At 47.4% G+C, this 25,165-nt stretch overlaps 1 protein-coding gene across 9 annotated transcripts in view; it reads right to left on the reverse strand.

Annotated features, from left to right (window-relative positions):
* ATXN7L1 (ataxin 7 like 1) overlaps positions 1 to 25,165 on the reverse strand; it is a 254,775-nt gene that overhangs the window by 66,441 nt on the left and 163,169 nt on the right. Inside the window, exon 1 of one of the 9 annotated variants that reach the window (XM_040472911.1) lies at positions 11,110 to 11,129. The exons of 5 other annotated variants lie outside the window; for them this stretch is intronic. Coding sequence is in view for 1 of the 4 variants with exons in the window: in XM_040472904.1 (XP_040328838.1) it covers positions 9,671 to 9,674 (4 nt within the window). In the remaining 3 variants the exon portion in view is untranslated. Of the gene's footprint in view, positions 1 to 946; positions 1,068 to 9,670; positions 9,695 to 10,609; positions 10,859 to 11,109; positions 11,130 to 25,165 lie in introns of those variants that run through there. 3 more of the 9 variants (XM_040472906.1, XM_040472904.1, XM_040472908.1) reach the window with 3 other exon arrangements.

Genomic DNA, 25,165 nt, shown 5'->3' on the forward strand with positions numbered 1-25,165 from the left:
CAGAAGGTCTGAATTATTTCGGTGAACACAAAGCCTTTCACACGATTTAAGATCGACCATCACCCCCGTACAAACAAAAATCTAGGGGAGAGAGGAGTCTAAAATATAGGAAAGGGTCTGTTTTCCTACCGTCAGTCACTCACTCGGGGCACTGAGTTGGGAACTGTGGGCGTGAGCGTGTGTGAGCTTCCCCCTCGATTTCTCCATGGGCACACAGGAAACAAAACCAGAGCTGGAAACCAGGCCAGGTACCCTGCCAATCATCTGAGTGAGTGAGCCAGCCAGTCTGCCCGGGCGGGGTGGGGGGTGGGGGGCGGGTGGGGGGGGAGGGGGGCGGTGCTGGCCACCGACCTTCGCCCAGGGCCCACTGTGTGCATACACGGGACCGAGGAGCATCCGCAAGTAGGAAACAAGGAAAATCACAGGTCGCGAGTGTCAAGCAGTTTTAAAAGTTTGAGTGCAAGAGACCTGAAATATTTCTCAACACAAATTACAGCCTAACAATGACAGAAATAATTGCTGAGTAGATATATGCACGAAGTGTCATCGGGGCTGCACATAAATGCAGAGAATGGGGGGGGGGGTGACGGGTGGGTGAGGTTCCCAGCGCCAGGAGAGGTGTGTGCTACAAAATTTTCCACTGTGCTCCTACCCGGGCCCCGAGGCTTGTGTCTGCAGAAGGGCTGTCCAAAATAGACTGGTCCCCAACCCAGCCTCCTACTCCTGACCTCCTTCTGAGGCAGCTCCTCTCCCCACTGCACGCCTCAGCCCTGCCTCGGCTCCGGTGCCAGCCCACAGCCCCACAGTGCTGTCTACGCTACACCTCGGATTTGCTAAGTGGACGGTGGGTTGACAGCACGCTCTGCCTGCCAGGCTCTCTCTTCTGTGACCTGGGCCCAGCCCCACGCCATCCTGTGTGGCCAACGTGCCCTGCGCTCACACTTACACATCCTGGGGAGGCAGCCTTGCCGTTTGGATAAGGAGGCTGAGCCAGTGACACGCTGGGCAACGCGACTCGTGGGAGCTGTTTCCTGGCTCCTGGCTGAGGGCCCTGGCCAGTCAGAACGCACCACTTCCCCTTTAAGAGAGCCCGCCCAGATGCGATTAGGGAAAGGCAGAAAGAAAAGCCCGGAACAGTCAGGGCTGTATCCTGAATTTGGCAGATGAACTTGGGTCTTCCTGAACTGCACACACACAAGGTGTGGTCAGAGGCACAGAATCCTCCGAGGCTGATTTGAGCAGAGTCCGTGTTTGGGAAGGGCTGGGGCCTTGCCGCAGCCCCCCGGGGCTTGATGGCCATGTGCAAGCTGTGTGGGGGACCGGTTCCTGGAGCCGCTGTCCCCTTGGGCCTGGTCCCGGCAGTGCGTGGGAGCTCAAGCCTTTCCACTCCCCCTTCCCCCAGGGCCGACCGGCCAGATGCACAGAGTCCACTGCAACGCGTGGCCCTCCGCTTTGGAGAGTAGAGACATCATTATAAAGGCTGAACTTCTGTGGGACAGTTTAATTACCAATCCCAGCAGGGAGTTTTCATTTATTCAGGATATTTGTAAAGTTGATTCCTTGGGGCGCCTGGGTGGCTCAGGTAGTTAAGCGGCCAACTTCAGTCAGCTCAGGTTCACGATCTTGCAGCCTGTGAGTTTGAGCCCCGAGTCAGGCTCTGTGCTGACAGCTCAGAGCCTGGAGTCTGCTTCTGATTCTGTGTCTCCCTCTCTCTCTGCCCCTCCCCTACTTGCTCTGTCTCTCTCTCTCTCTCTCTCTCAAAAATAATAAACATTAAAAAAAATTTAGAAAGTTGATTCCTTGATCTTGGCAAGGAGACTGGGGGAGAGGGATGGTTCCCAAAAATACCCCAATAGTTCACAAAAGGCAACATGGTGTATGACTCCACTGAGACGAAATATCCAGAGTAGGTAAATCCATACAGACAGAAAACAGGTCAGTGAGTGCCAGGGTCTGGGGACGAAGGCAGTGGGGAGTGACTGTTTAATGGTTATAATGTCTCTTTAGGGGTTGATGAAAATGTTTTGGAACTAGGTGGAGGTGATGATGACCCAGCACCAGGAATGGACTCAGTGCCACTGAACTGTATGCTTGAAAATGATTAATTTTGTGGGGCGCCTGGCTGCCTCAGTCAGTTACAGGTCTGACTCTCGATTTCCACTCAGGTGATGATCTTACAGTTTGTGAGATAGAGCCCCATGTCGGGCTCTGCACTGAGCAGGGAGCCTGCTTGGGATTTTGTCTCTCTCTCTCCCTCTGTCCCTCCCCAGTTCATGCTCTCTGTCTTTCTCAAAATAAATAAGTAAAACATTTAGAATGATCAATTTTGTTATGTGAATTTCACCTCAATCAAAAACACCCAGTGGCAAAGTGCATTTGGGCAACTTTATCTTCTACTGAGATCTCTCCCGTGTTTCATCCAACATTTCTTTGCAAAACCTGGCTATTACCTGATAAACCTTAAGTCAGTCCTGGCTAAGGAATACATGCCTTCTCCTAAGGAAAAATAAAAACAAGCTTTTAAGAGACAAAAGCTTTACAAGGGTCAGAGGTATGGCTCCTATGGAGAACTTCAGACCATGGGGACATTGAATCATCTAGAGACATGTCACACAACCTGGGCAGGGCCTACCTGCCTTTGTAAGATGGTCCCATGGTGGGACTATCCCTCTGGAACCGTAAGAGCATAAGAAAGAGGGAGAAGGAGGCTTCCGGGGAGAATAATTCAAGAGAACATGACTTTGGGCTTCTGGGTTCTTGGCTTCCTTTCCCCTCCTGTAGAGAGTTTCTTCCCAGAATGAAGGAGAATTAATCCATTTCTGACTGGGAGGGGGCTGTGCCGGATAGCAAAGTAGCACTGGTTTCCACAGTTGCATGTCTTTGGAATGGGGCCCATGGGAATGAGGCGGCATAACCCGACCACCTGCTGGACCCAGCTTTGCTGGATGGGGCATTAAGCCCCCTTTTCTCCATCACTTCCAGCTTTGCCTGGGGATAGTCTGCTCCCAGGGGTAAGGCTGTGAGCCTTCTCCTCCAGACCCGAGCGAGGCCAGTGGGTCAAGGGCTCATGGGTACACTGACCCCGCTCAGGGGACTGTCAGGAGGAGGCCTGCTGGATGTTGCAATGTTGCACAGATGAAAGGGCAGGCTCTATGGCTTGTGAGCCAGAGTCATTCCAGAGACAAATGTCAATAGCTTTCCTAGTCTCTGCTGAGCTCCAGGATGACCTGGAGGACAGAGATGTGAATAGCTTCCACCGGCCAACTCTCTCAGAGCCCTTCGATCCTTCCGGAGCACCTTCCCTTGCCTCTTTCACCCTGTTCTCTCCTGTTACCTCAGGTGCCCAGTAGTAAGTTGGTGGCCTAAGTTCTCAGCAAACAGGTGGTTTAAGATAAAAAGATGCAATTTTTACTACTACTGTTCTAGCATCTGAGGAATAGGAAGTTTAGAACCTTAATTCTAAATACAGAAACAGGCAGGTTAAACCCAGTTAAAAAATGGACAAAGGACTTGGACAGACATTTCTTCAAAGAAGATATGCATATGGCCAACAAACACATGAAAAGATGCTCAACATTGTTAGTCATTAGGGAGCAAATCAAAACCACAATGAGATACAACTCCACACCCACTAGATTGGCTATATAGAGAACAATAACCAAAGACAACCAAAAACGTAAAATGACAAATGTTGGCAAGGATGTGGAGAAATTGGAACCCTTAGGCATTGCCAGTAGCGATGTAAAACGGTACAGCTTCTATGGGAAACAGCAGTGCCTTAAAAAATTAAACATAGAATTACCACACAATCCAACAATTCTATTCCTGAGGTACATACCCAAAAGAACTGAAAACACGTACTCAAATCCTTGTATACAAATGCTCATAGCATCACTATAAACAGTCTGCTTCAGGATAACTCAAGAGTTCCCTTAAAAACCCTTCTTGGGGGGTGCCTGGGTGGCTTAGTTGGTTGGGCGACCGACTGTTGATTTTGGCTCAGGTCATGATCTCACAGTTCATGAAATCAACATGGGGCCTGCTTTGGATTCTCTCTCTCCCTTTCTCTCTCTCAAAATAAATAAACACTTTAAAAAAAACCCTTTCTTGGAATCACTTAAAGAAGGTAATTTTTAAGTTAAGGAGTCAGCTCACAGGCACTCTAAGATAGTAGTTCTCAAACAAGGCCAACTCAGCTCTATGAAGAAGTGTGATTGTTTTAAACAATGTCACACACGCACACACCAGGTCCTAAGGCACAGCCCCCTCCGCCAGTCCCTCATCTCTCATATAGCTATTGCTTCCATCAAGGGGATCACCATTCCTGTGATGGAATCATCATTGCCATGAAAGGCACCCAGGTCTTAGAGCTTGAGGTTGGGACAGAGTAACAGACTCCCAACAGGCCAGAAGAAGCCCCACACTTCCCTGATCCCTGCCAGACCCTTTCTGGGGTTGTTATGGCCTCCTCAGCACTCTGATCATGGTGCCACCCAGGCTTGCTTCTCCCCTGCAGACCCCAGTGCCAATGGGACCTTCCAGGCGTGCACCAGGTGAGACAGCATGGCGGTTCCATGGCTGTTGGAGTGTCTCCCCTACTTGAGCTGCTTTGCAATGCCACACATGAATCCCATTTCTGCTCTGTGGGGGTCACCTTGAACCGGTCTTATTTCCCTTCCAGGGGACATCTTGCCAAATATTTGCTCCTTGAAATCTTTCTCCAGGCAAAACACCCAGAGGTCTTTTTAAACCCTTCCTCACAAAACATCATTTTCACTATTCTGTTCTCTGGGTCCTCTTTGGCTCTACCGTCTGTCCTTCATAGACTGTGGAACTCAGATGAAAGAATGTTACAGATGGGGTCCAAGCAGCTCCTAGCTGGCTTTCCTGGACATTATCCTCCTATTAATGTAGCTAGAGATCCAACCTACATTTTTTTAGTTGTTAATTTATTTTGAGAGAGAGAGAGTGCAAATGCATGCACGTGCGAGTAGGGGAGGGGCAGAGAGAGAGGGAGAGAGAGAATCCCAAGCAGGCTCTGCACTGTCAGCGCACAGCCCAGTGCAGAGCTTAATCTCATGAACTGTGAGATCACGACCTGAGCAGAAATCTGAAGTCGAATGCTTAAAAGACTGAGCCACTCAGGTGCCCCACCCCCAGCCTAGATTTTTTATTTTTGACAATTGAACCACCCCTAAGTCTTATTTCACACATTTTTCTGCCAAGCCGCATACCCACAGGTGTCCTTTAAAAGTGTCATCCAGGGGCGCCTAGGTGGCTCAGTCAGTTAAGCATCTAACTTCAGCTCAGGTCATGATCTCACAGCCCGTGAGTTCGAGCCCCACATCAGGCTCTGTGCTGACAGCTCGGAGCCTGGAGCCTGCTTCAGATTCTGTGTCTCCCCCTCTCTCTGCCCCTCCCCTGCTCATACTCTGTCTCTCTCTGTCTCAATAAAAAAATAAATAAATAAATAAATAAATAAATAAATACATTAAAAAAAAAAAGTGTCATCTGGTTGGATGTAGTCTACTGCTCTACCCATTCATATATGCATTCACCCTCCCAAATCTGGCCCCTGAAAACTTGATAGGCCTGCCACCAACACCATTCCTCTTCCAAACCCTTGCTTATAATGTGGAAAAAGACACAGCCAAGCAGTGCGCAACATCCCCCTCCATGACAGTGACCTGTGAACAGCACTCTTGACCATTCAGGGAAGGTGTGTCACATAGCCCACACTTCCTCCTCTTCCCTAGTAAGGATCTCAGTGACAACTGACAAGCGGGGCTACCAACAGCCCTCCTCTTACCAGTGGTGGTAATGATTAAGCGTAAGGGTCTTAGAGCGATGCATTGCACATATGGGCAATTGAATGTGGCTTTGATAACTGACAAGAAATACAATGAAAAAACACACAAACCAGGTTTTCTGATTTGCAAACTACCTCCTTACTGGCAACCAAATACAGACATTAGGCAGCTGAAATCAATAGAGGGAGCACTGGTGTCCAGGAGCTGGAGTCTCAACCCGGGCTCTCCTTCCAGAATTTCCATGCTCTGGGGTTAACAATACCTGCCTCTCCAAGGCTATAAGGAGGAGCCAATGAGATCAGGCATGTAAAAGAGGTCTAAAAGTTGAGTCAGACCATGCATACAAAAAAGAGCAGTTTTATGATTATTACCGTTACAAATAACCCAGATCCCACCTCCTCTGGCACTCAGGCTGCCAGCACGGAGCAGCTGATTCCTGACCTCCTCTCCCTACAGCAATCACCTTCTCTTTTGTCTCAGACCAAAATCCAGGCTGGCTCACAAAGGGTCATAGATCCTCCACTAGCCTGCAGGAACACACTATCTCTCCATGGTCCCCTCGTGGAGACCAGAACCTGAGTCATCTGCAGCAGGAACCCGGCAGGTGATGAAGAGCCGGGATCCCCTGTAGCTTGACCACAACTCATCCTTGGGTTTCTGTCCCCATTGGCAGTTTCTAAGAACACCAGGCTTTGGTGGCTGCCATTCTCAGGATGGGGCCCTAGAAACTCTGCTCTGGTCTTGGCTGAGAGTGGCTGCATCCTCAGGGAACAAATGTTCTTTACTAAGAAAAGATCTTGGAGGAAAATTCTTGGAAAGGGCTACCGGAGGTCAACCTGCTGGCCCCTAGCATCTCCAGGTCAAAGATGTCCTATAGCAAGGGAAGAGGGAGGGAAGATCAATGGCCAACCACAAGTCCCTGGGGAAAGAGCAGCCATTGAAATGGGAAATGATAACTGGCTAACTTCTCCTCTCCTAGTCCACGGAAGGCTGGTTTCCCAACTTCCACAGGGAATGAACACTGAGGGCAGATTTAAATATATATACATAGTTGTTGGCAAGACCCAGAGAAGATCATGCAAACGAATCTATTCACATATCAGGGAGTTTGCCCAGAACGGCACCAGGAGGAAGAGGCTCAGAAGGGAAGGTAACACTTTCTGTCAGATGACTTCTGGGGCCCCCTGGTCTGTGAGCTACCTTTGCTCAACCCACCCTTCCAACAGCCTTCCTCGAGACGGGTGGGCTGCTGAAGTCACCTAAAGATCATAATAGAACACACTGAAAGCTAACTCAGACTTTTCACAGCCACTGGTGACTTTGTCTTGTGACTAGGAACATGTTTTGTCTTTTTCTCATTGCGTTCCCTTTGACTGTGCACCCACACAGAGAGATGGTGTCTGATTCTACACACTCACATGTGCAGGAACAAGTCACAGATGAATGTCTACATCATGGCGGTTACTGCAGTGTTCTGATGCTGCTAATGAGTGGGGCTGAGGTGGGACCAGGCTTAGTTGGCTGGTGTTATGGCCTGAATTATGTTGCCCCCAAATTCATACATTGAAGTCCCAATTGCCAATACCTCAGAATGTAACTGTATTGGCAGATAAGGCCTTTAAAGAGGTGATTAAGTTCAAATGAGGCCAGGGAGGGTGGGCCTTGATCCAATATGACTGGAGTCCTTTCATAAGACGAGAAAGAGACACTAGGTGTGTGCATGGAAGGGGTGAGGTTGGGGGGGGGGGGGGACAACCTGATGAAGGGACAGCAAGAAGATGGCCTTCTACAAGCCAAGGAGGGAGGCCTCCAGAGAAACCAACGTGGCTGGCACCTTGATCTCGGGACTTCTAACCTCCACAGCTGTGAAGAATTAAATTTCTGTTGTTCAAGCTGCCCAGGCTGTGGTATTTGTTATAATAGCCCTAGCAAATTAATACAGTTGATTTACCTAAAAGCCCTTCCTGTTCACCAGATTGGAGAGAAAAAGTATAGTATGGAGGACAGGGGACAAGGGACTCCTACCCTCTGACATGGCGTAGATCAAATATATCTCCCTCCTTAGTCTGGGATGTGCCACTTCGATGGCAAACTGTAACAAGGTCAAAGTGGGGGCTCATCTTGACAACTGGCAAATCCCGCCTGCCTTGGTGGACTGAGGCTGAATTGGTCAGCAGGTGCACAAGGGGCTGGTCAGAAACAGGGTGACTAAGCCACAGCCAAGGAGTAACCAACTCCTTCCACTGGCTTATTTTCTTGTTCGGCCTCTTACTTTTGGGGGTTCTGCCTAATCTATATGTTATTGCTGCTGTTCCAGAAAAGCCTAAGACCTTGGGGATGAGTGGGCCAATAGCAGAGTGAGGTAGCCACCAGAGTGTGGAGAGCCACCAAACCCTCACAGGTTTGACAAACTAACTCAGACCATCTGGCCCAAATTTGCCTCTGGCCAGGGACCCACCCAATCTCCAAGTTCTGCCCTGATGCCTTGGCCTTCCGGCAGACTGCAGGACCCTAACAGATCCTGGGTTTCCCACTGAGTGTGGGGCCCAGCAGAACCACTCCTTGGGGGCCAGGAGAGAAGATGGACCCACAAATGCTAATGCTGCCAAGAGGCCCAGACACAGATCAATTATCAATCCAACCACAGCTCTCTCCAGACCGGCAGAGGCAACCAAAGCGTGGAAGGAGGGTATTTGAAAGCTGTTGGCGGGCAGATGTCTGGAGGGCCTGGGAGGGGCAACAAAGTCTAGGAGGCTGGCAAATAGCAGTGCCTTCATTTTCTCTAGGATCCTGAAGTGGGCGGGTCTGGCTAATTCAAATGCAAAAGCCCCAGGGCACTTTGACTGGGAAACCTTTCTGTCATCACTGCCATCCTGCTTCAACACTGTCGTAAAGGTAGGTAGGTTCCTTCATGTCTCTTCAGTCACTCTGGCCATGAGTTTATTTACCCAGTAGGGCAGGAGCCCCCCTAATCACTGCTGGCTGACATGCACACAAACCAACACACGCCTCAAACCCGGGGCCTCCAAAAGGTGAGCCTCAAATCCTAGCTCAACCTTAATACAGGAGGAGGAAAAGGCAAGTGTCGTAGGGGCCGCATCCTTGGGGGCAGATTAGAATCACAGTAGAACAAAAGGTCTCCTGCATCAGCAGTGCAGTTCGTGGGTTTGGATGGGGTAGCGAGGAGGCCAAGGTCTGATGGTAAATGTCTGGGCCTGAGTGCCAGCTCCTCAGCCCCGCTGTACGAGTCTTTTTCTGCTGGGACCAAAGGGCTTAACTTGTCCTTCTGCTGGGACCAAAGGGCTTAACTTGTCCTTCACCAAAGCAGCAGGGCTACCGTGAGGAAGCAGAGGGCACACTCCACACTCAAGGACCAAAAGCAAGACAGCCTCACCGCCATTCTCTGCAAGGTTAGTGGAGGCCAAAAACCAAACCAAATCAAACCAAAAACAACGCCAAAAAAGAACCCACTCTCCCATCGACGAGAGAAACATGGAAGAGAAAGAAGAAAATCGGCTCTTGGCAGCACTTAGCAGTTACAACTATGTCACTTTCACTACCTCGGAAATTTCCGGCTTAACCATCCATTTTCATTTGTGGGTGTGAGTCGATGATGGTGGGGGTGAGAGGAGATGTGGACCTGTCTGTGAGGGGCCCAAGGACTCCAATCAGGGCGGACTCCCCAGTTAGAAGGCCTTTCACGCGGCCCAAACGATGTTTCCCGTTTTCTCCCTCCTTCTCGATTTGTTTGGTTTAAAATATTTAACCTGAGGCGCAATGAAGTGTCTCAATTACGGCGTTCTCCTGGACCATTAGACTGGGGACTCCACACTCATTATGCTGATGAACGTGCTACTTACCCATGCAAATTCCGGCGGCAGCCGGCGCAGAGATGGGAGGGCTCAAGGTACACTGTCAAGGGGTGATTTAATCACACAGCCATTCAGTGGGCAAAGCAAGGCAATTTTTAGCCAACTGTTCTAGTAAATATTATAGGAAACCCTTTCACACAGTGTTCATCCTGGCGTAGTGGTTTTGAACGTGCCCAGATTTCCTTCCATTCATACCCCCCCAAAGGGGGGGGGGTAGCCAAAGGTGCTACCAGAAGGTGCTACCCCCAGGCTAGAAGATCAAACCGATAATGCATTAGCCACTAAGCCATCCTGCAGTCGATGACTTTTTTTTTTTTAAATGTTATAAACACCTGAGTATCACTGTCATTTAGATGAGGACAAACTTGAATAGCCACTAACTTCCCGGCGGCTGTCCTTCCTCTGCCCCTCCCCCAGGCTCTCGGTGGGTCCCGCCAACCGGCTTCTGGGCAGGCTGCTGTGGTGGCCAGCAGACACAGCGCCCGAGGGTGGGACGAAACAACCCCCGCAAACCCACTTCGGACGTTTGAAACAATACCCAATCACTGCATCCACCCTCCCAGAGCGCCCCAGAGGAAATGGCATCATGACTTTCATTTTGCTCCATTTCTGACCGACTAAAAGGAAAACAACACGTCCTAAGACAATCATCAGGGTATCTGATGTCAGTGGCTTGGAGTGTAGGCTCCGGAATGTTATCAAGTGACCTCGAGGAGAAATTAATTTTCAAGAGCTAAAATAACCCTCTGCTGAACATGCCCGGCCGCCTTCCCTCCTCACTGCAGAAACGGATTTCACTTTCCACAGTTAGAACAGAAAACTCTCATGCATCCCCGTTTCTTCAAAAAAGTCTATAAATAACCCAGGATCAGCAAAATTATGCAAAACATCCTGCTAGCAGAAGAAATGTAAACTAAAACCACTTACAGAGAGACTCAGGCTGCCAACTTAATCTGATTCTACGTCGACTGTAAACATGTTGTACTTTTGGAACCTGAAGAGATCCAGATTAGCACGGATGCCATCACAAAAAAGAGGAAAAAAAAAAAAAAAGGAAAAAAAGAAAACAACAAAAAACAAACCCAACAGCGAAACAACAAAAGCCCAGCCCCAAAACGCAGCAACGTGATTCGGTGTTCTGCACAGTCCAGGACCGGGCTGACCAGCCGCAGGAGTACCAGCGGCCCGAGCTTGCACACGCCAACTGTTTTGACTACAGGCACTTGTTAAACACAGAGTTTCAGGTCCTACCAGTTGGACACCAGAAGTTCATAGAACTGACCCGGTGCCAAGAACAACAAGCACAGAAAGCGAAACGGCTGCCTCGTGCGCCGTGTTTTTGTTAACTGTTTATGCAGGCTCCAAAGCTATGGGGTAACAATTAAGAATCAAGCAGAACTTCAATAACAAAAGCAAAAGATTACCACCTTGAAGGAAATGTAGATGTTGGCAGATAAAGGACAGACGTCAACCTACTTTATTGGTGGGGTGGGTGGGGGTTTTCAGAGAGAATTGGGTGGGGGGGGGAGGGGCAGGTGTCACATGACACACTGCAGTTATTAGGCAGAAGGAACTGAGTGCTTCCTTGAAGCATCTTTTACTTAGAGATTGACTTGAGAGACTTTGCAAACGCTGAGGCCTTGGTGCACATCTGGGGGTGACGGCAGGAGCATCGGAATTTGAAAGTTGGCAAATGCCACAGGAGAAAAAAAAAGGGGCGTGCTGAATGGAGATTTCAGGACACAGGAAAGGGACTTCCAAGTTCCCTGCCCCGTGCCTTGAGATCACTGAGCCACACAGGAAGCAAACGGAGGGGGCAGTGTCCCTGGGCTGTTTCTTGACCTGGTCCTGAGAAAGGTTTCCCTGTCCCCTTGGAGTCTAGGGTTGATTGGGTCAATCTTTCTCCTTCATCGGGACTGCAGTCTGTGTTCTTTTGGTGACAGTGAATAAACTATTTTCATCTGGCAAAATAAAAAGGAATGCTTGAATCGCTTATTTAACAAGGTTTTCCATTTCTTTCCCAGAATGCATTAAGCATGGTTTCATCTTAGGACCAAGACAATTAACCAGATAAAATTTTAGAGTTATGTGAGGATTCGAGAGAACTGAATTCGAAGAGAACTGGGGCGTAGATGTAAGAGTGAGAAATTTTACGTTACTTTGACTTTAAGTTAAGAAGAAATTCATTTAAGTAGTCTCTGCACCCCACTTGGGGCTCGAACTCACAATCCCAAGATCAAGAGTCACATGTTCTTCTGACTTAGCCGGCCAAACGCCCCAGAGTGAAAAATTTTAAATTGCTGAGTGGGCTCAAGCCCTCCTCCCATTATCTATCTATCTATCTATCTATCTATCTATCATCTATCTATCCATCCATCCACCCATCCATCCATCTATGTTATCTATCTACCTCTCTGTCAAAGAAGATTTCAAAACGCAGCAAGCAAGCCTAACTATGCAAGTCTCTTTTTAAAATGGGGTCAGGAGGCCATAAGGGAGGAGGAATTTGTGCACGTCCTTCTCGAAGGAACCGTGAACTTTTTAAAAACCTTTCAGCCAGCTGCAAGCCCTCAGCTGGGACTTAACTTCCCCCTCATCATGGCACCAGAATCATCCTCACTCTTCACTTCCAAAAGAGCCCTTGCAACAAACAAGTTTCCATCCCTTATTTGCATATGAACCCAACCAATCCCAGTTAACCTAGTTTCAATCCCTGTTTTGCATAGAGGATCTGAATGAGAACTCTACTCGCAGCCTTGAGTATACAGCCCTGCCCTCTCTTTGTCGTCCTCAGAACATGGTCCAGATTCTACTTGAATCTGTCTCTTCAATTGCAATTCTAATTGCCCAAGTAAATGCCTGTTTGCTTAAATTTTCAGGGAATTCTTTCTTGGTTCACTCTATCTATCTATCTATCTATCTATCTATCTATCTATCTATCATCCCTATCTATCACCTGTCTTTGATTTGAAGAATAAAATGTTGCCACTTCCCCACTCCAGGAGTTTAGAGAAAAGCAGTAAGTAGTAACAGGTTGTTTATAAAAGCTACTGTAGCCTTGGGCCATATTCATGTTTATTCTGGAGAGTAAATGTTGTGTCTCCCGTTCTGGGGGTCACCAGTATAATGATGGTGGACGTGAACGCACATGGTAGCTCCCACTTTCCTCCCAAAGGAAATCACATTTTTTTACAAGCTATATATAGACAGGGTTTCTCTGGGATCTGAAATGGAGCCCCCCTGGAGTGAAACAGGGCAGTTGCCAGACAGATCAAAAGGGAAGAGCAAAGGTAATTTAAAGCATACCAGACAAAGGAAGGAGCTGGGGAGGAAGAAGGCTGGGGTGGGGGAGGGGGGAGCGGGAAGGGCTGACCCATTCAGGTCGGGCAAAGTGAGTCTCAAACCAGCCCTGGCCTCTGGGTTGGCAACTGACCCCACAAAGTGACACCAGAATTTTTGTGAGCTGTGTCCTTCACATAGAACTCATGGTTTACATGCACATTATATGATTTGATCCTCAGAAACACCCTGAATGGGCAGGGCCCATTCAACCAAGGAGGAAAACCGAGGCTCAGAGAGTGCTGGTGTGGTGTTTTATATTCACAAAGCGTTTTCAAAGTGGCGGGCTTTATTATTTCCATTTTTAGACAAGTGCACTGAGATTCTGGAAAGACTACAAACCACGTCCAAGGCCACACTGCAAATTATAAGCAACACTGGGTCTCCTAATTCCCAACCTGGCCTTTCTTCCTTGCCTCTATCATGTCTCCAGAACACATAATGATCGAACTAAAAAGGTCACAAAAGTGGCTGTATTATAAAAGCACATCATCTCACTAGATTTTCCCAGAAATCCCTGTCTTCGTGGTTTTTCTGTAGCAGGCTCAGATTGCAACTCTCAAACACAGGAGGGTTTCCTTCCACACCTGGGAGCTTCAGACATCTGTACTCCAGAGCTACTATCCCAATAGGAAGCAACGACCTCCACCCTGTCCTTCTTTGATTTGATTAGTGTACCGGCATGGTAATCCCTGGCTCTTCATCTAATCCCAGTCTGAGGAGGAGACCACGTGGAATGTCCCAGCAGGTCTGCCACACTGGGCGTCATGTCACGTACATTTGTAAGGTGTGCTGTCTGTGCTGTGTTGCATTGTAGGAGGGATTTGGCTTAGCACACTATTTGGTGGATATCTTCTTCAACAGTTGTGTTTCCGAGTCATGCTTCTGTTGAGTTCTCTTGTAGCAGAGGCCACTGAAAACACTGGACCAAACGAAGGGTCCCGCTGTCCTGTTCCTTGCGTGTGGCAAGTGGACACTCATGGCTTGACAGAAAATGATATTACTATTGTGTGGTACATTGTGAACTAGTTCATTGCAGGTTTGGGGCACTTCCTCCGAGGGGACGTGGTGGTGAGTTCCTGCAGATGGCCACAGGGCTTGTAAGGGTGAATGGGAACATTGGTCGGGAACCCTGGTCTCAGGGCCATGACCAGAGATGCCGAATGGGGAAGGCAGGAGGGGTGACAGTCAGGAAGTGAAGATTACAAAGTTCTTGAGTGTTCAGTCACTGCCTTATGAATCTCTCTCCCCCTCCTTCCTCCCTGAAAACACAACACTACAAAACACAGAACCAAAGGCCAGGGAAGCTGGGTGTCGAGGTGGACTTTACGTTCAAAGTGTCTAAAGCAGCCTAGAGATGGTGAGGACCAACCAAATCCACAAGCTCTTGGTGACTGGAGAGGCTCTTGGTTGGGGGGATGCCAGGTGGCCCCTCTGACTGGTTTAGTTGAGGTTGTTTTGCTGACCACATGACATTTGCATCCATGCTGCCTAAAAAGAATACGGGGACTGGGTAAATGTGAACAGTCTCAGCAAGAAAACTCGATTGCTTACAAGATACAAAATGCGTAGAATATTTCCACATAACTTGTGACTCCTTGGAGCATAGAGTCCGTTTTTTCGTAAGCCAAAAAGTAGAACACGTGGTTTGACAGGCACTGGTATACTTAGGGAAGACAGATTTAAAATCAGAACTTGTGAAAATCCATGAGGCATGACCACTGAATCTGTAATATCGAATTAGCAAAAGTATCAAATTAATCAAAATTAAATTATCCAATTAGTAGAAGAGAGGGATATGGGATATTAACAGAAACTTGTAGTTAGTATTGGTGTGCTTAACAGAGGTAGTTCTACCCTAGACCAGCCAAGTAGTACTGTGTTGATGGGTACAGTGGTTTTGGGAAGGCAGGTGAGGACAGTACATCCAGGAGGAAGATGGCGTGGATGGAGACAAAGTTAGGACCCTGGGCCCACACTCTGGGCATCTGGACTCCCCCTAGCGAAGGGAGCTGCATCTGAGTACATACACAGAGGAGGAAGCTGGTCTGGGACCAGTAAGGTCTTCAAAACATGGCCCGGATATATGGAAAGCTGGTCAGGAAAAGGATAGAGCCAAAAAAAGACAGAGGCCTGAGGTGACAGGAGACAGAAAGCAAGATAAGCATGCCAGCAGCTGGGTTCTTGCCCCTGACATTGTCCTGCACACTTTCAGGTCAGGACCTGCAACCCAGCTCAGGGCTCTTCACTTTTGCCTGGATTTACAGGGACTGTGCCAGCCTTCCTGATTGGATCTGGGACTGGCTTTTGGCTTAATCCTTCTTGATGTGGATTCAGGACCAAAGCCATGGGGCCGGCTGTACACATTCGGAGGCCACATACCCTAGGGTTTTAGGAGAGTATCAATTTCAACCAGCCTTAGCCGTATTGTACACAATTTGCAAAATGGCTTTACATGTGGGTTGACTGGAACTGGACTACTGGACTGTAAGTTCCTTGAGGGACAATCCCAAGTCTCCTTTATCTTGGAGGCTGATGCCTAGCCAAGCATAGAAGCCCTGCTGTGAGTTTTCACTACACGTTTTGAATGAATGAGTGAAATTCCTCTTAACGCCCATCACAAAGATATATGCATACCTTATTAGGTGTACCTGGAAGGTGAATGCCTTCACCTTAAATGTATCTCAGACCTGGTGTTTTAATTAAAATTTATTTTAATTATTTTAATTTTTCGGGTTTCTCTTTTTCTTCCCCTCCAGTCAAATTTTGTTTTTATTTTATTTAAGTTTACTTATTGAGAGAGGGGGAAAGAGACAGAGAGAGAGAGAGAGGGAGGGAGAGAACAAGTGGAGGAGGGGTAGAGAGAGAGGGAGACAGAGAATCTCAAGCAGGCTCTATGCTGCCAGCACAGAGCCTGATGTAGGGCTCGAACTCAGGAACCGTGAGATCATGACCTGAGCCAAAATCAAGAGTCAGACACTTAACCGATTGAGCCACCAGGCACCTCAGATTTTGTGTTTTTAAAAGTTATGTTTGTGATTCAAGTTAGGGAGAAGGTAGAAAGGCTTTCCATTTAAAATTTAAAACACTAAATCTTCAAAAAAAATTGGAGGCACTTTGTAACCGAAATCTTTCCAAAAGATCTTCATCTCACTGTACTTTGTCCTCTTAAATGGTAGACTTTGAACATTATTTGATCCTTTTTTTTTTTTTTATAACTCAAGATCACTGTTCAGGGCATTCCGTTCTAAACTTTGCTGTAAAGTGGTGATGACTTCAGAGTCCTACATCTGTAGCCTTCAAACTTCCTGACCCTGATCCACCTGAAGTCACAAATTTTACGCTTTGCCCTAACATGAGCACCCGGATGTGACCAGAGTTTCAAAAGATAACGTTTATCTTCACTAAGTAAAAGACACTCTGACACTTTCTCTTGTATTCCGCCGTTTAAAATGTTGGTCGGTGGGGAGCCGGGGTGGCTCAGTCAGTTAAGCATCTTGATTTCAGCTCAGGTCATGATCTCATGGTTCGTGAGTTCAAGCCCCAGTCTGACTCTGTGCTGACAGTGCAGAACCTGCCTGGAATTCTGTCTGTGTGTCTCTCTCTGCCCTCCTCCACTCACACTCACCTGTGCTCTCTCTGTCTCTCTCAAAATAAAGAAAAAAAAAAATGTTGGTCTCCCTGAACTAAGTGCCTCGTCATCATGGGTAGTACCTGCAGTTTGCAGCAGGGCGATTTGCCCCTGCACAAGAGGGGCCTCGGCTTCCCCACGTTGTGCCTTTTCCCTTTTCCTGCACTCTGGTGTCACTTCTCTCTACTGGCAGGGCCTGCCTCCGTAGTCTTGCCCAGAGTGCTAATTTGCCAAACTTGGACATCAGACCATCAAGTGTGCTAGGTTCCTGTACAAGCTAAGTGTAAGCTGTTTCTCAGGGAAAGCCCAGAGGCTGCTCCCCTGGATGCCCCATGGCACTTGGTGCTCTTCAAGGGCTCCTGGACATGTTCCCAAGGAGCTTCACTCGGTGGCAGAGCTCGTGATACTGAGTTGTTACTGGCTGCGCCACATGCAAACGCCTGCATGGCACGTCTTTCTTTTTTGAAAGGAGTATTCTGATGATGAGGCCCTTTCGCAGCTGAAGGGCAATGAAAGGACAGAAGCTCCCGGCAGCAGTGCTATTCGGTGAACGAGCAGATCCGGGCTCTGGGGTATGAGGAGGTTACTGGGCAAGTAACTGAGCCTGCTCCAGGCTCTTTGCGATGCAGCGGCCTGGCTTCCCACCTTGAGCTGCCCTGTGTCCTGTTGCTGACCGGCTCCCCCTGCCCTATGCTTCAACTAGCAGAAGTCTTTCCACCTAAATGCAAAGGCCACCAGCTAATAAATAAATGAATCATCCCCTGGTGGAATTCTGAGAAGCGTGTGTGTGTGTGTGTGTGTGTGTGTGTGTGTGTGTGTGCGCGTGCGTGTGTTAGGAGTAGATATCTTGTATTGATTTTTAAAAAATTACACCGAAAGGGGTAGATACTGTGCCCCTAACCAGACCTAAATAACAAGCAATCAGGCACTGGTGAAGTAAATTGCTGACACATCTATTCCATGGAATGCTAGGAAGCTATAAAAATGATGATGTAGATCTATATTTAGTGAAATGTGTCCACACCAATTTTAAACGAAAAAAAAAAAAAGGCAGATTTCAAAGCAATGTCTATAATAGGATTACACTTTTATTTTTTAACATATAAGATACATGCATACAGATACACATGTACAACACATAGACAAACACATACACATAGAAACATGATTATAAAGTTTTACACCAAAATATTTACTTTCTTATATTTCCTGAAATTTGGGCAGTGTTTACAATGTATTACTTTCATAATAAGAAAAAAATCAATTTTCATTTTGAAGAAACAAAATTCTACATTATTAAGCAAAACAGTACTTCTGCTGGGGAGGGGCACCCCACCCTATCCCCACCTTGGTTGTGACTGTTGCCATGGGAACCTTTGTCCTGGCTAGGCATCAACAAGGTGGTATACTCATGTGGGGCCTTTCACCTTTGGCTCACACTAGTTACGATAGCTTCTCAAACTTTCAAGAGTTCTACACACATAAAGAAGGGTACAGTGAATCTTTACTGGAAATTTTTTACATTAATGCACTTTAAGGCCAAAGAAGGGCTTATGGTTTTACTTGTAAGGCTCATGTTCTCTTCTCTGATGGAATTAAGGGGAAAAGTAAATGCCCAAGCGGTAAGGGGATGGCTCTTGCTTCCCTGGAAGAAACAGGCTACACACGGGTCTCTCCATTCTATAGGAAGACAAGTGTAAGAGCAGACATGATCTATATTCCAAAGCTAATTTTCCCCCAAGCCAGAGTCAAATCAAAGCATAAACCAATGTTGGCTTTAAGGACAGGAATAACCCCTAACTCTTGTTAGTGCCGTTCTCTCCACCAAGTTTATTCACATCCATGGGATAACTGGTATCTCTCTTAAAAATGGACTACGGGGACGCATGGGTGGCTCGGCTGGTTAAGTGTCCGACTCCTGATTTCAGCTCAGGTCATGATCTCACGGTTCGTGGGTTGGAGCCCCACGTTGGGCTTTATACTAGTGGCATGGAGTCTGCTCCGGATTCTCTCCCCCCGCCTCTCTGTCTGCCCCTACCCTGCATGCATACTCTCTCTCTCTCAAAATAAATAAATAAACTTAAGAAAAATGACTATGGATGGAGAGCAAGCAAGTGTATTACTCTCAGTTTACTAATGAGGAAAGTAAGATTTATCAAGGTGAGGCAATTTGCCCGAGGCCTGCCTACTAGGGAGTGGTAGAGACAGGAATCAAACCCTATTCTCCTGGGTATGTTCTCTTTGTTGTGTGCTACTGCATTTTCTATAAATAGAGTAACCATATACTTCATTATCCTAACTGGACACCTCCGAAAGTGAAAGGGAGTGCTAAATGGATGGGTCCCAGAGCAACAGGTATACATTGTGTGACTTCCCTGAACAATCCAGGATTTATAGTCACTTTGGATATAATCCAGCCCCCCTGCCCGGCTCAGCACTGGGAATCATGCCTTTTGAATAGGAGAAATGGAACATGGTTAACACTGTCTATAATTTGCTTTAAAGGACTTGAGTAAAAATAAATAGAAAAAAATAGTACTTGAAAATAACTGGTATTCTCTTGTGCATGAGCCAGTTAGTTTAGGTTTTACCTCTAGGGGTAATCAGCTCACACGCTACCAAGAATACAAAGTCCAGGGGCACCCGGGTGGCTCAGCCGGTTGTGCAGCCGACTCGATTTCAGCTCAGGTCATGATCTTGTGGTTTGTGGGATCGATCCCCATGTCAGGCTCTGCACTGACAGTGTGGAGGCTGCTTGGGATTCTCTTTCTCAGCCCCTTCCCCTCTTGCATACACTCTCTCTCAAAATAAATAAATAAACATTAAAAAAAAAAAAAGAATACAAAGTCCAGATTGGGCAACTAGTATTAATCTGAGAGGTCACACTCCAAAAGTGACTACTTTCAGGGGAGGTGGATGAACTAGGTGATGGGGAGTATACTTATCATGATGAGCACTGAGTAATGTACAGAAGTATTGAATCACTATCCTGTACACCTGAAACTAACATAACACTGCATATTAACTATACTGGAATTAAGGTAAAAAACATAATAAAACAACAACAACAACAACAACAACAAACCCCAAAGGTGGTTACTGTGAGTCCTTTTGCTATCCATATTTTGATCAACATTTTGAACATAAGAAATGAGTGAATTCTGTTAGTGAAACTTGGGACTTACTATCATGGAGGCTAGAAATGGATTCTTTTTGGTGAAGTTAGAGGTATTCAAGATACATGGCTGGCCAAAGACCTTTAGAGACCCTCCCACCCTTGAATAAACAGGGTGTTTGAATACAGCGAGGCCTGTCCCTTCACCCTTAGGGACGGCACTCGAGGCTGCCTTGTGCAGCCAGGGGAAGTAGGAGGGTTGATGACAGAATGATGCTGATTCAGGGAAACAGAGACCTGTGTTTAGAATATTCTTGCAACTGCCTTGAGTGAACCTTCTGTGTAAGGTAAGGTTAGAATACCTCAAAGGAGAGGAGGCTGGGACTTCATCAAGGTTACTGAGTAGGTTAAGTCAATTGTTTTCTTCCTACTGGTTGGTTGATACACGTTTGTTTGACAAATGCTGTATCTGTGGCAGCCTTCAGTGTGACACTAGAATTTGCTACAACCCGGTAGGGGGGTTATGAGGGAGAAGCAGTCCTCAGTGCCTCAACCTTCCACAACCTTCTACAGTGGCAACTATTGCCTACCAAAAAGAACCTATGAGTTTTGTGTGGCCAAACCAGCTCGAGGTCAGTCCACAGTGAGCATGCCTCTGGGTGAGTCTGAAATGGGTAGATTTCAGGAAGGGATCCCATAACACATATTCTTTTTCACACCGGATTATGAGCCTCATGAGAGCAGAGACCTGGTCTGTCTGGTTTCCTCTTCTAGTCCCTGAGCCTCACACAGTGCCTTGCCTGACCATGAAAAAGTGGGTGATAGACATCTGTCCAATGAATAACAAATGAATAGGAATTCTTTTATTTCTAGGATCTACTGTATTAACTAACCTGTGATTTGTCTTTATTCCACTAATGATAATCTGTTGCTTGCCCTGGATTAAGTCAGTATTTTAAAAAGCAACAAATAACAAGCTGGTAATAAAAACCATTGGGATGGCATGGTTTAATCCTCACAAGCACAGGATGAGATTGGTATTATCACCCCCAATGTCTAGAGGACATCGAAGTCTAGAGAGGTTAAAACTTAAGTTAGTAAAGGCAGAACCTGAATTTAGGACTTGAACTTTGTCAGACTCTGAACCCAGGTAATGCTCTGCTATCCAGAGTTAGCAATCACTCGGTTTTTGCAGGGATTGAGTTTTTTAACGTTTTATTTTATTTTTATTACTTTCACTCTACTCTCTTCATGTCCTGCTATTGAACACACACATCTTTTGGTGCTTCATCTTATTTTATCAAAAGCTTTTTTTGGGGGGAGGAAAGCTAGATGGATGTTGGAATATATGAACCAGCTTTCCACTTCTTTTGCTTTTAATTATTTTGATTGACATGTGGCATTGAGGGATGTCTAATGGCCTCTCGTGTCTTTGAGCTGCAGAAGAATCAGCCCCTAGGAATCCGTCACAGCGCTTGTCTCCAGGGCACCGGGCACTCTGGCTTATTCTGGTACCCCCCCCCTCCCTCCCCCGCCGGCATCTTCCCTCCTGCCACACTGGACTACTGAGAGTCTTTTGTTTCATGCCTCTGTGACTTGGTGCACAGTGTTCTCTCCCTGGAATCCACCCTTTCATTCTTCACCTTGGTTAACTCTTTATTTTCTTTCAAGACCCAGTTCAAATGTTACCACATCTGGGATATAGGAGATCCTGTCACCTTGCACCTCTGCCAGGTTGCGCTCAAGTCCCCTTCTCGGAGCTCCCAGGACACGCCAAGCACGTGTCCACTTAGTGCGTCGTACAGGGCTCTGCACTGACCCTGGGCCTGCCCCTGCTCCCCCCCACCCTTTCCACTACACCCTCAAGAGCTGAAGTCAAAGACCTTGTCTTAGCCCTGGCACATCACAGGCACTCAAAGCATGGTAGATAATGCATGGAGAGATCAGGAAATAATTAGCCAGTCCACAGCAAAGCCAAAGAATGCAGGGATCAGCGGGCCAGCAGTTTTTAGTGGTCTGAGGGCTAGCGAACTTGTCTTAGACAGTGTGCTCAAAAATTATTATTATTATTATTTAAGTTTATTTTGAGAGAGAGAGAGAGAGAGAGAGAGAGAGAGAAAGCGAGAGCATGAGGGGGAGACGGCAGCGAGAGAGGGAAAGAATCCTTGCACTGCCAGCGTAGAGACCAATGTGGGGCTCGCACCCATGAACCGTGAAATCATGACCTGAGCTGAAATCAAGAGTTGGTCACTTAGCTGACTGAGCCACGCACGTGCTCCTCAAAAATTATTTTTTAGGCCTAAGAGCACGACAGTGGGTTTTGAAGAGAGGCAATAGGCTATTTAATTTTGAGTGTTCTGTTCTTTCGCCTGTTGCAGAAAAAAACGTCTGGAGAGATTTTCCTAGTGCAACCAGTTACAACTCACGGGTGTTGTGCCAGCCACCGGCACCACCTCGGGAGCCTGGGGTGATATGATGGCACCATGTGACAGGCCGTCCTGGCGATTCATGGAGCCCTCACCAACCCTGAGGTGCCCATCTAGGCTGAGAAGTTACCGGCTCCCAGACGCAGGGCAACACGTGACCCGAGTAGAGCCACAGCTTGATCCGGCCGACCATGCGACTTCGGCCTAACGAAATAAACAATTCCCAGCAGGGCCTGACCCTTCAGAATGTAATTCTTTCTAACCACAGTGTGTAGATAAAAATAATTTAGTGATTTCCTCCCACTAAACTCTTGGCACAAACCAAGAAATCTGCAGTGTGGCTGTTCTGATGCTACCGTATGACTGTAAACATTCAGGCGTTTCTGAGTTCTTATCGCTGTTTACCAGCAGGGATGCACCTGGCATTTCTGGGGGGATAATTTTTCCCTGGGCGGAACTGTCCTAGGCTTTGCAGACCACTTAGCACCTCTGATCCAATCAATGCCGGTTCCCACAACAGCCACAAAATGCATGTTTCCAAACATGTCGAGGGATGGGAGCGGTCATGGGTCCTGGGCTTTCTGCCGGGGTTCGCTTTGATTCACTCTGCAGCACCAGGATCTTGAAAGAGACCAAAGAAGACACCCAAACCAGCGGTGGGTCGGGACAAGGCCCAGGGAGTCCGGGAGAGCGCATGTGAGGCAAAGCCTGTCTGTCTGTAGGGGTAAGCGGAGCTCCACAGAGCAGGGAGGACGCCTGGGTCCCCTGAACAAAGAAGTCAAGGCAGCCAGGGAGCTGGTCTGCCCAAACAGAGAGATCAGAGCTTGAGCAGAAGTCAGCATGGTGCAAAAGGGATAAAAGATGATCAGGGGGTGGTGAGAAGTCAAGGTAATGGCCGTGAATTCTGGCTACACTCAGCAGCCTCCTCCCAGCCTGCAGGGATGTAACAAAGGGGCCAAGAAGGACACTGGTTTGGGACAGCTCGAAGGGTCTGAAGGGTCTGAATAACAACGAGCGCTTCTCTCTCGCCTGGCCTTAACAACAACCCTACCACTGCCACCATCACCACTGTGATCAACCCTACAAATGTCACCCACTAAAGAGAATTTCCAAGTCCCTCCAAGTGACCTTCAAGGGCATCTTGACCACAAAGGGAGAGGGGGGCTAAAACCAGCCAGGGAGAAAAGCCTGCCAAAGTGCTGAGTTAGAGGGGCTGTGGGCACAGGCCTCATGGACGTCACCCGGGCTTCATGGCTGGGCGCTCAACAGCCCTAGCAGGATGGTACCGGGCAAAGCTGCTGTGAAGCTACTTATTCCTTTGTCTCATCTTTCTCACTTATTTGAAATTTATTTTACCTTGCTCTGTTGTTTGCGATTTTACAAGTGGCCTTAAATCCTTTTGCAACAAGGCTGGGTATAAATAAATAAAGCAAAGAAATAAAATGCACGGCTGTGGCATCAGCACCGCCAGACTGGGCATGAAGTGTCTGGCTTCCATCTAAGAGAAGGAGGCGCTCTGCTGAGAGGGGGAGGGGGAGAGGGAGGGGGAGGAGGAGGGGGAGAAAATGACTCTACAGTGTGGAGAACAGCGAAGGATGGCCCCGGGCCTGGAGCCTGCGTCCTGCCCTGTCTCTCCATCAGGAAGTCACAGGGCCTCACGCAAGTTACTAACATCTTGGGCCTCGGTGTTCTCATCTTTAAAACGAGAGATTGCACTGGATGGATTCAAAGGTCTCTTTATGTCCAAGCGCTGTGATTCTAAGCGACACCCACTCTTGGCTCTGGCTCCTCTCCCTCTCTATTCTTTCTCAATATACTGCCTCTTCTCCAAGGGGAGTGGGCCAGTCGAGGCTCCTTCTAGAGGAGTTTCTGTGTGTTGGTGACAAATGGAAATTTTGCTGGTCACCCAAAGAGATAACTGGTCACATGGAAGAGATTAATGTCCCATTACAAGAAATTGAAGCACTACTCATTTGAGAGTACAGAAAACCTGGGTTTTATTGGATAATTTATTGACCAATTTTTCCATTGTAAACTGGGGTGAAAACACTGGCTTTTGTCTCCATTCACTGATGAAGTGGTAAGTTCCCTACTTTGAAATAAGTTCTGTTACAGCAATGAGTACTACATTTGTTTCCGCAGCATCTATGGCTGGTGCACGAATCATTACTAACAGTCAAAAGAACGGGGCGCCTGGGTAGTTCAGTTGGTTACATGTCCAACTCTTGATCTTGGCTCAGGTCGTGATCTCAGGGTTCATGGGCTCGAGCCCTGCAGAGCCTGCTTAGGATTCTCTCTCTCCCTGTCTCTCAAAATAAATAAATAAACTTAAAAAAATATTTAAAAAAAATATGATGCGGCACCTGGATGGCTCAGTCGGTTAAGCGTCCAACTTCGGCTGAGGTCATGATCTCACAGTTTGTGGGTTTGAGCCCCGCGTCGGGCTCTGTGCTGCCAGCTCAGAGCCTGGAGCCTGCTTCTGATTCTGTGTCTCCCTATCTCTCTGCTCCTCCCCTGTTCGTGCTCTGTCTCCCTCAAAACTAAATAAACATTAAAAAAAATACTATTAGCATATGCCCAGGAAACGAAAGGCATTGTCAATGTTCTGGGACATTCTTCTGTTATCTCTCCCCTTAAGATTTCAATGTACCCCATCTCCCAAGCCGTAGCAGTCACTATCCCTGTTTGCACACAGCATGGCTTAGGGCATCTGTTGCTTTTAGCAGGATCCAATTCAAAATATCAGAGAAGAATCCTTCTCAGACTTTCATGTACTCATTAGTTACCTGCAGATCCAGTGAAAACGCAGATTCTGATTCCATGTGTCATTTTTATTTTTCTGCATTTCTTTTTTTTTAATGTTTATTTATTTATCTTGAGAGAGAGAGAGAGAGAGAGAGAGAGAGAGAGAGAGAGAGACAGTGTGTGTGAGCAGGGGAGAAGGGGAGAGAGAGAGAGAGAGAGAGAGAGGG

Source organism: Herpailurus yagouaroundi, unplaced genomic scaffold (assembly GCF_014898765.1).
Source record: "Herpailurus yagouaroundi ecotype Mexico unplaced genomic scaffold, PumYag 100, whole genome shotgun sequence".
NCBI lineage: Eukaryota > Metazoa > Chordata > Mammalia > Carnivora > Felidae > Herpailurus > Herpailurus yagouaroundi.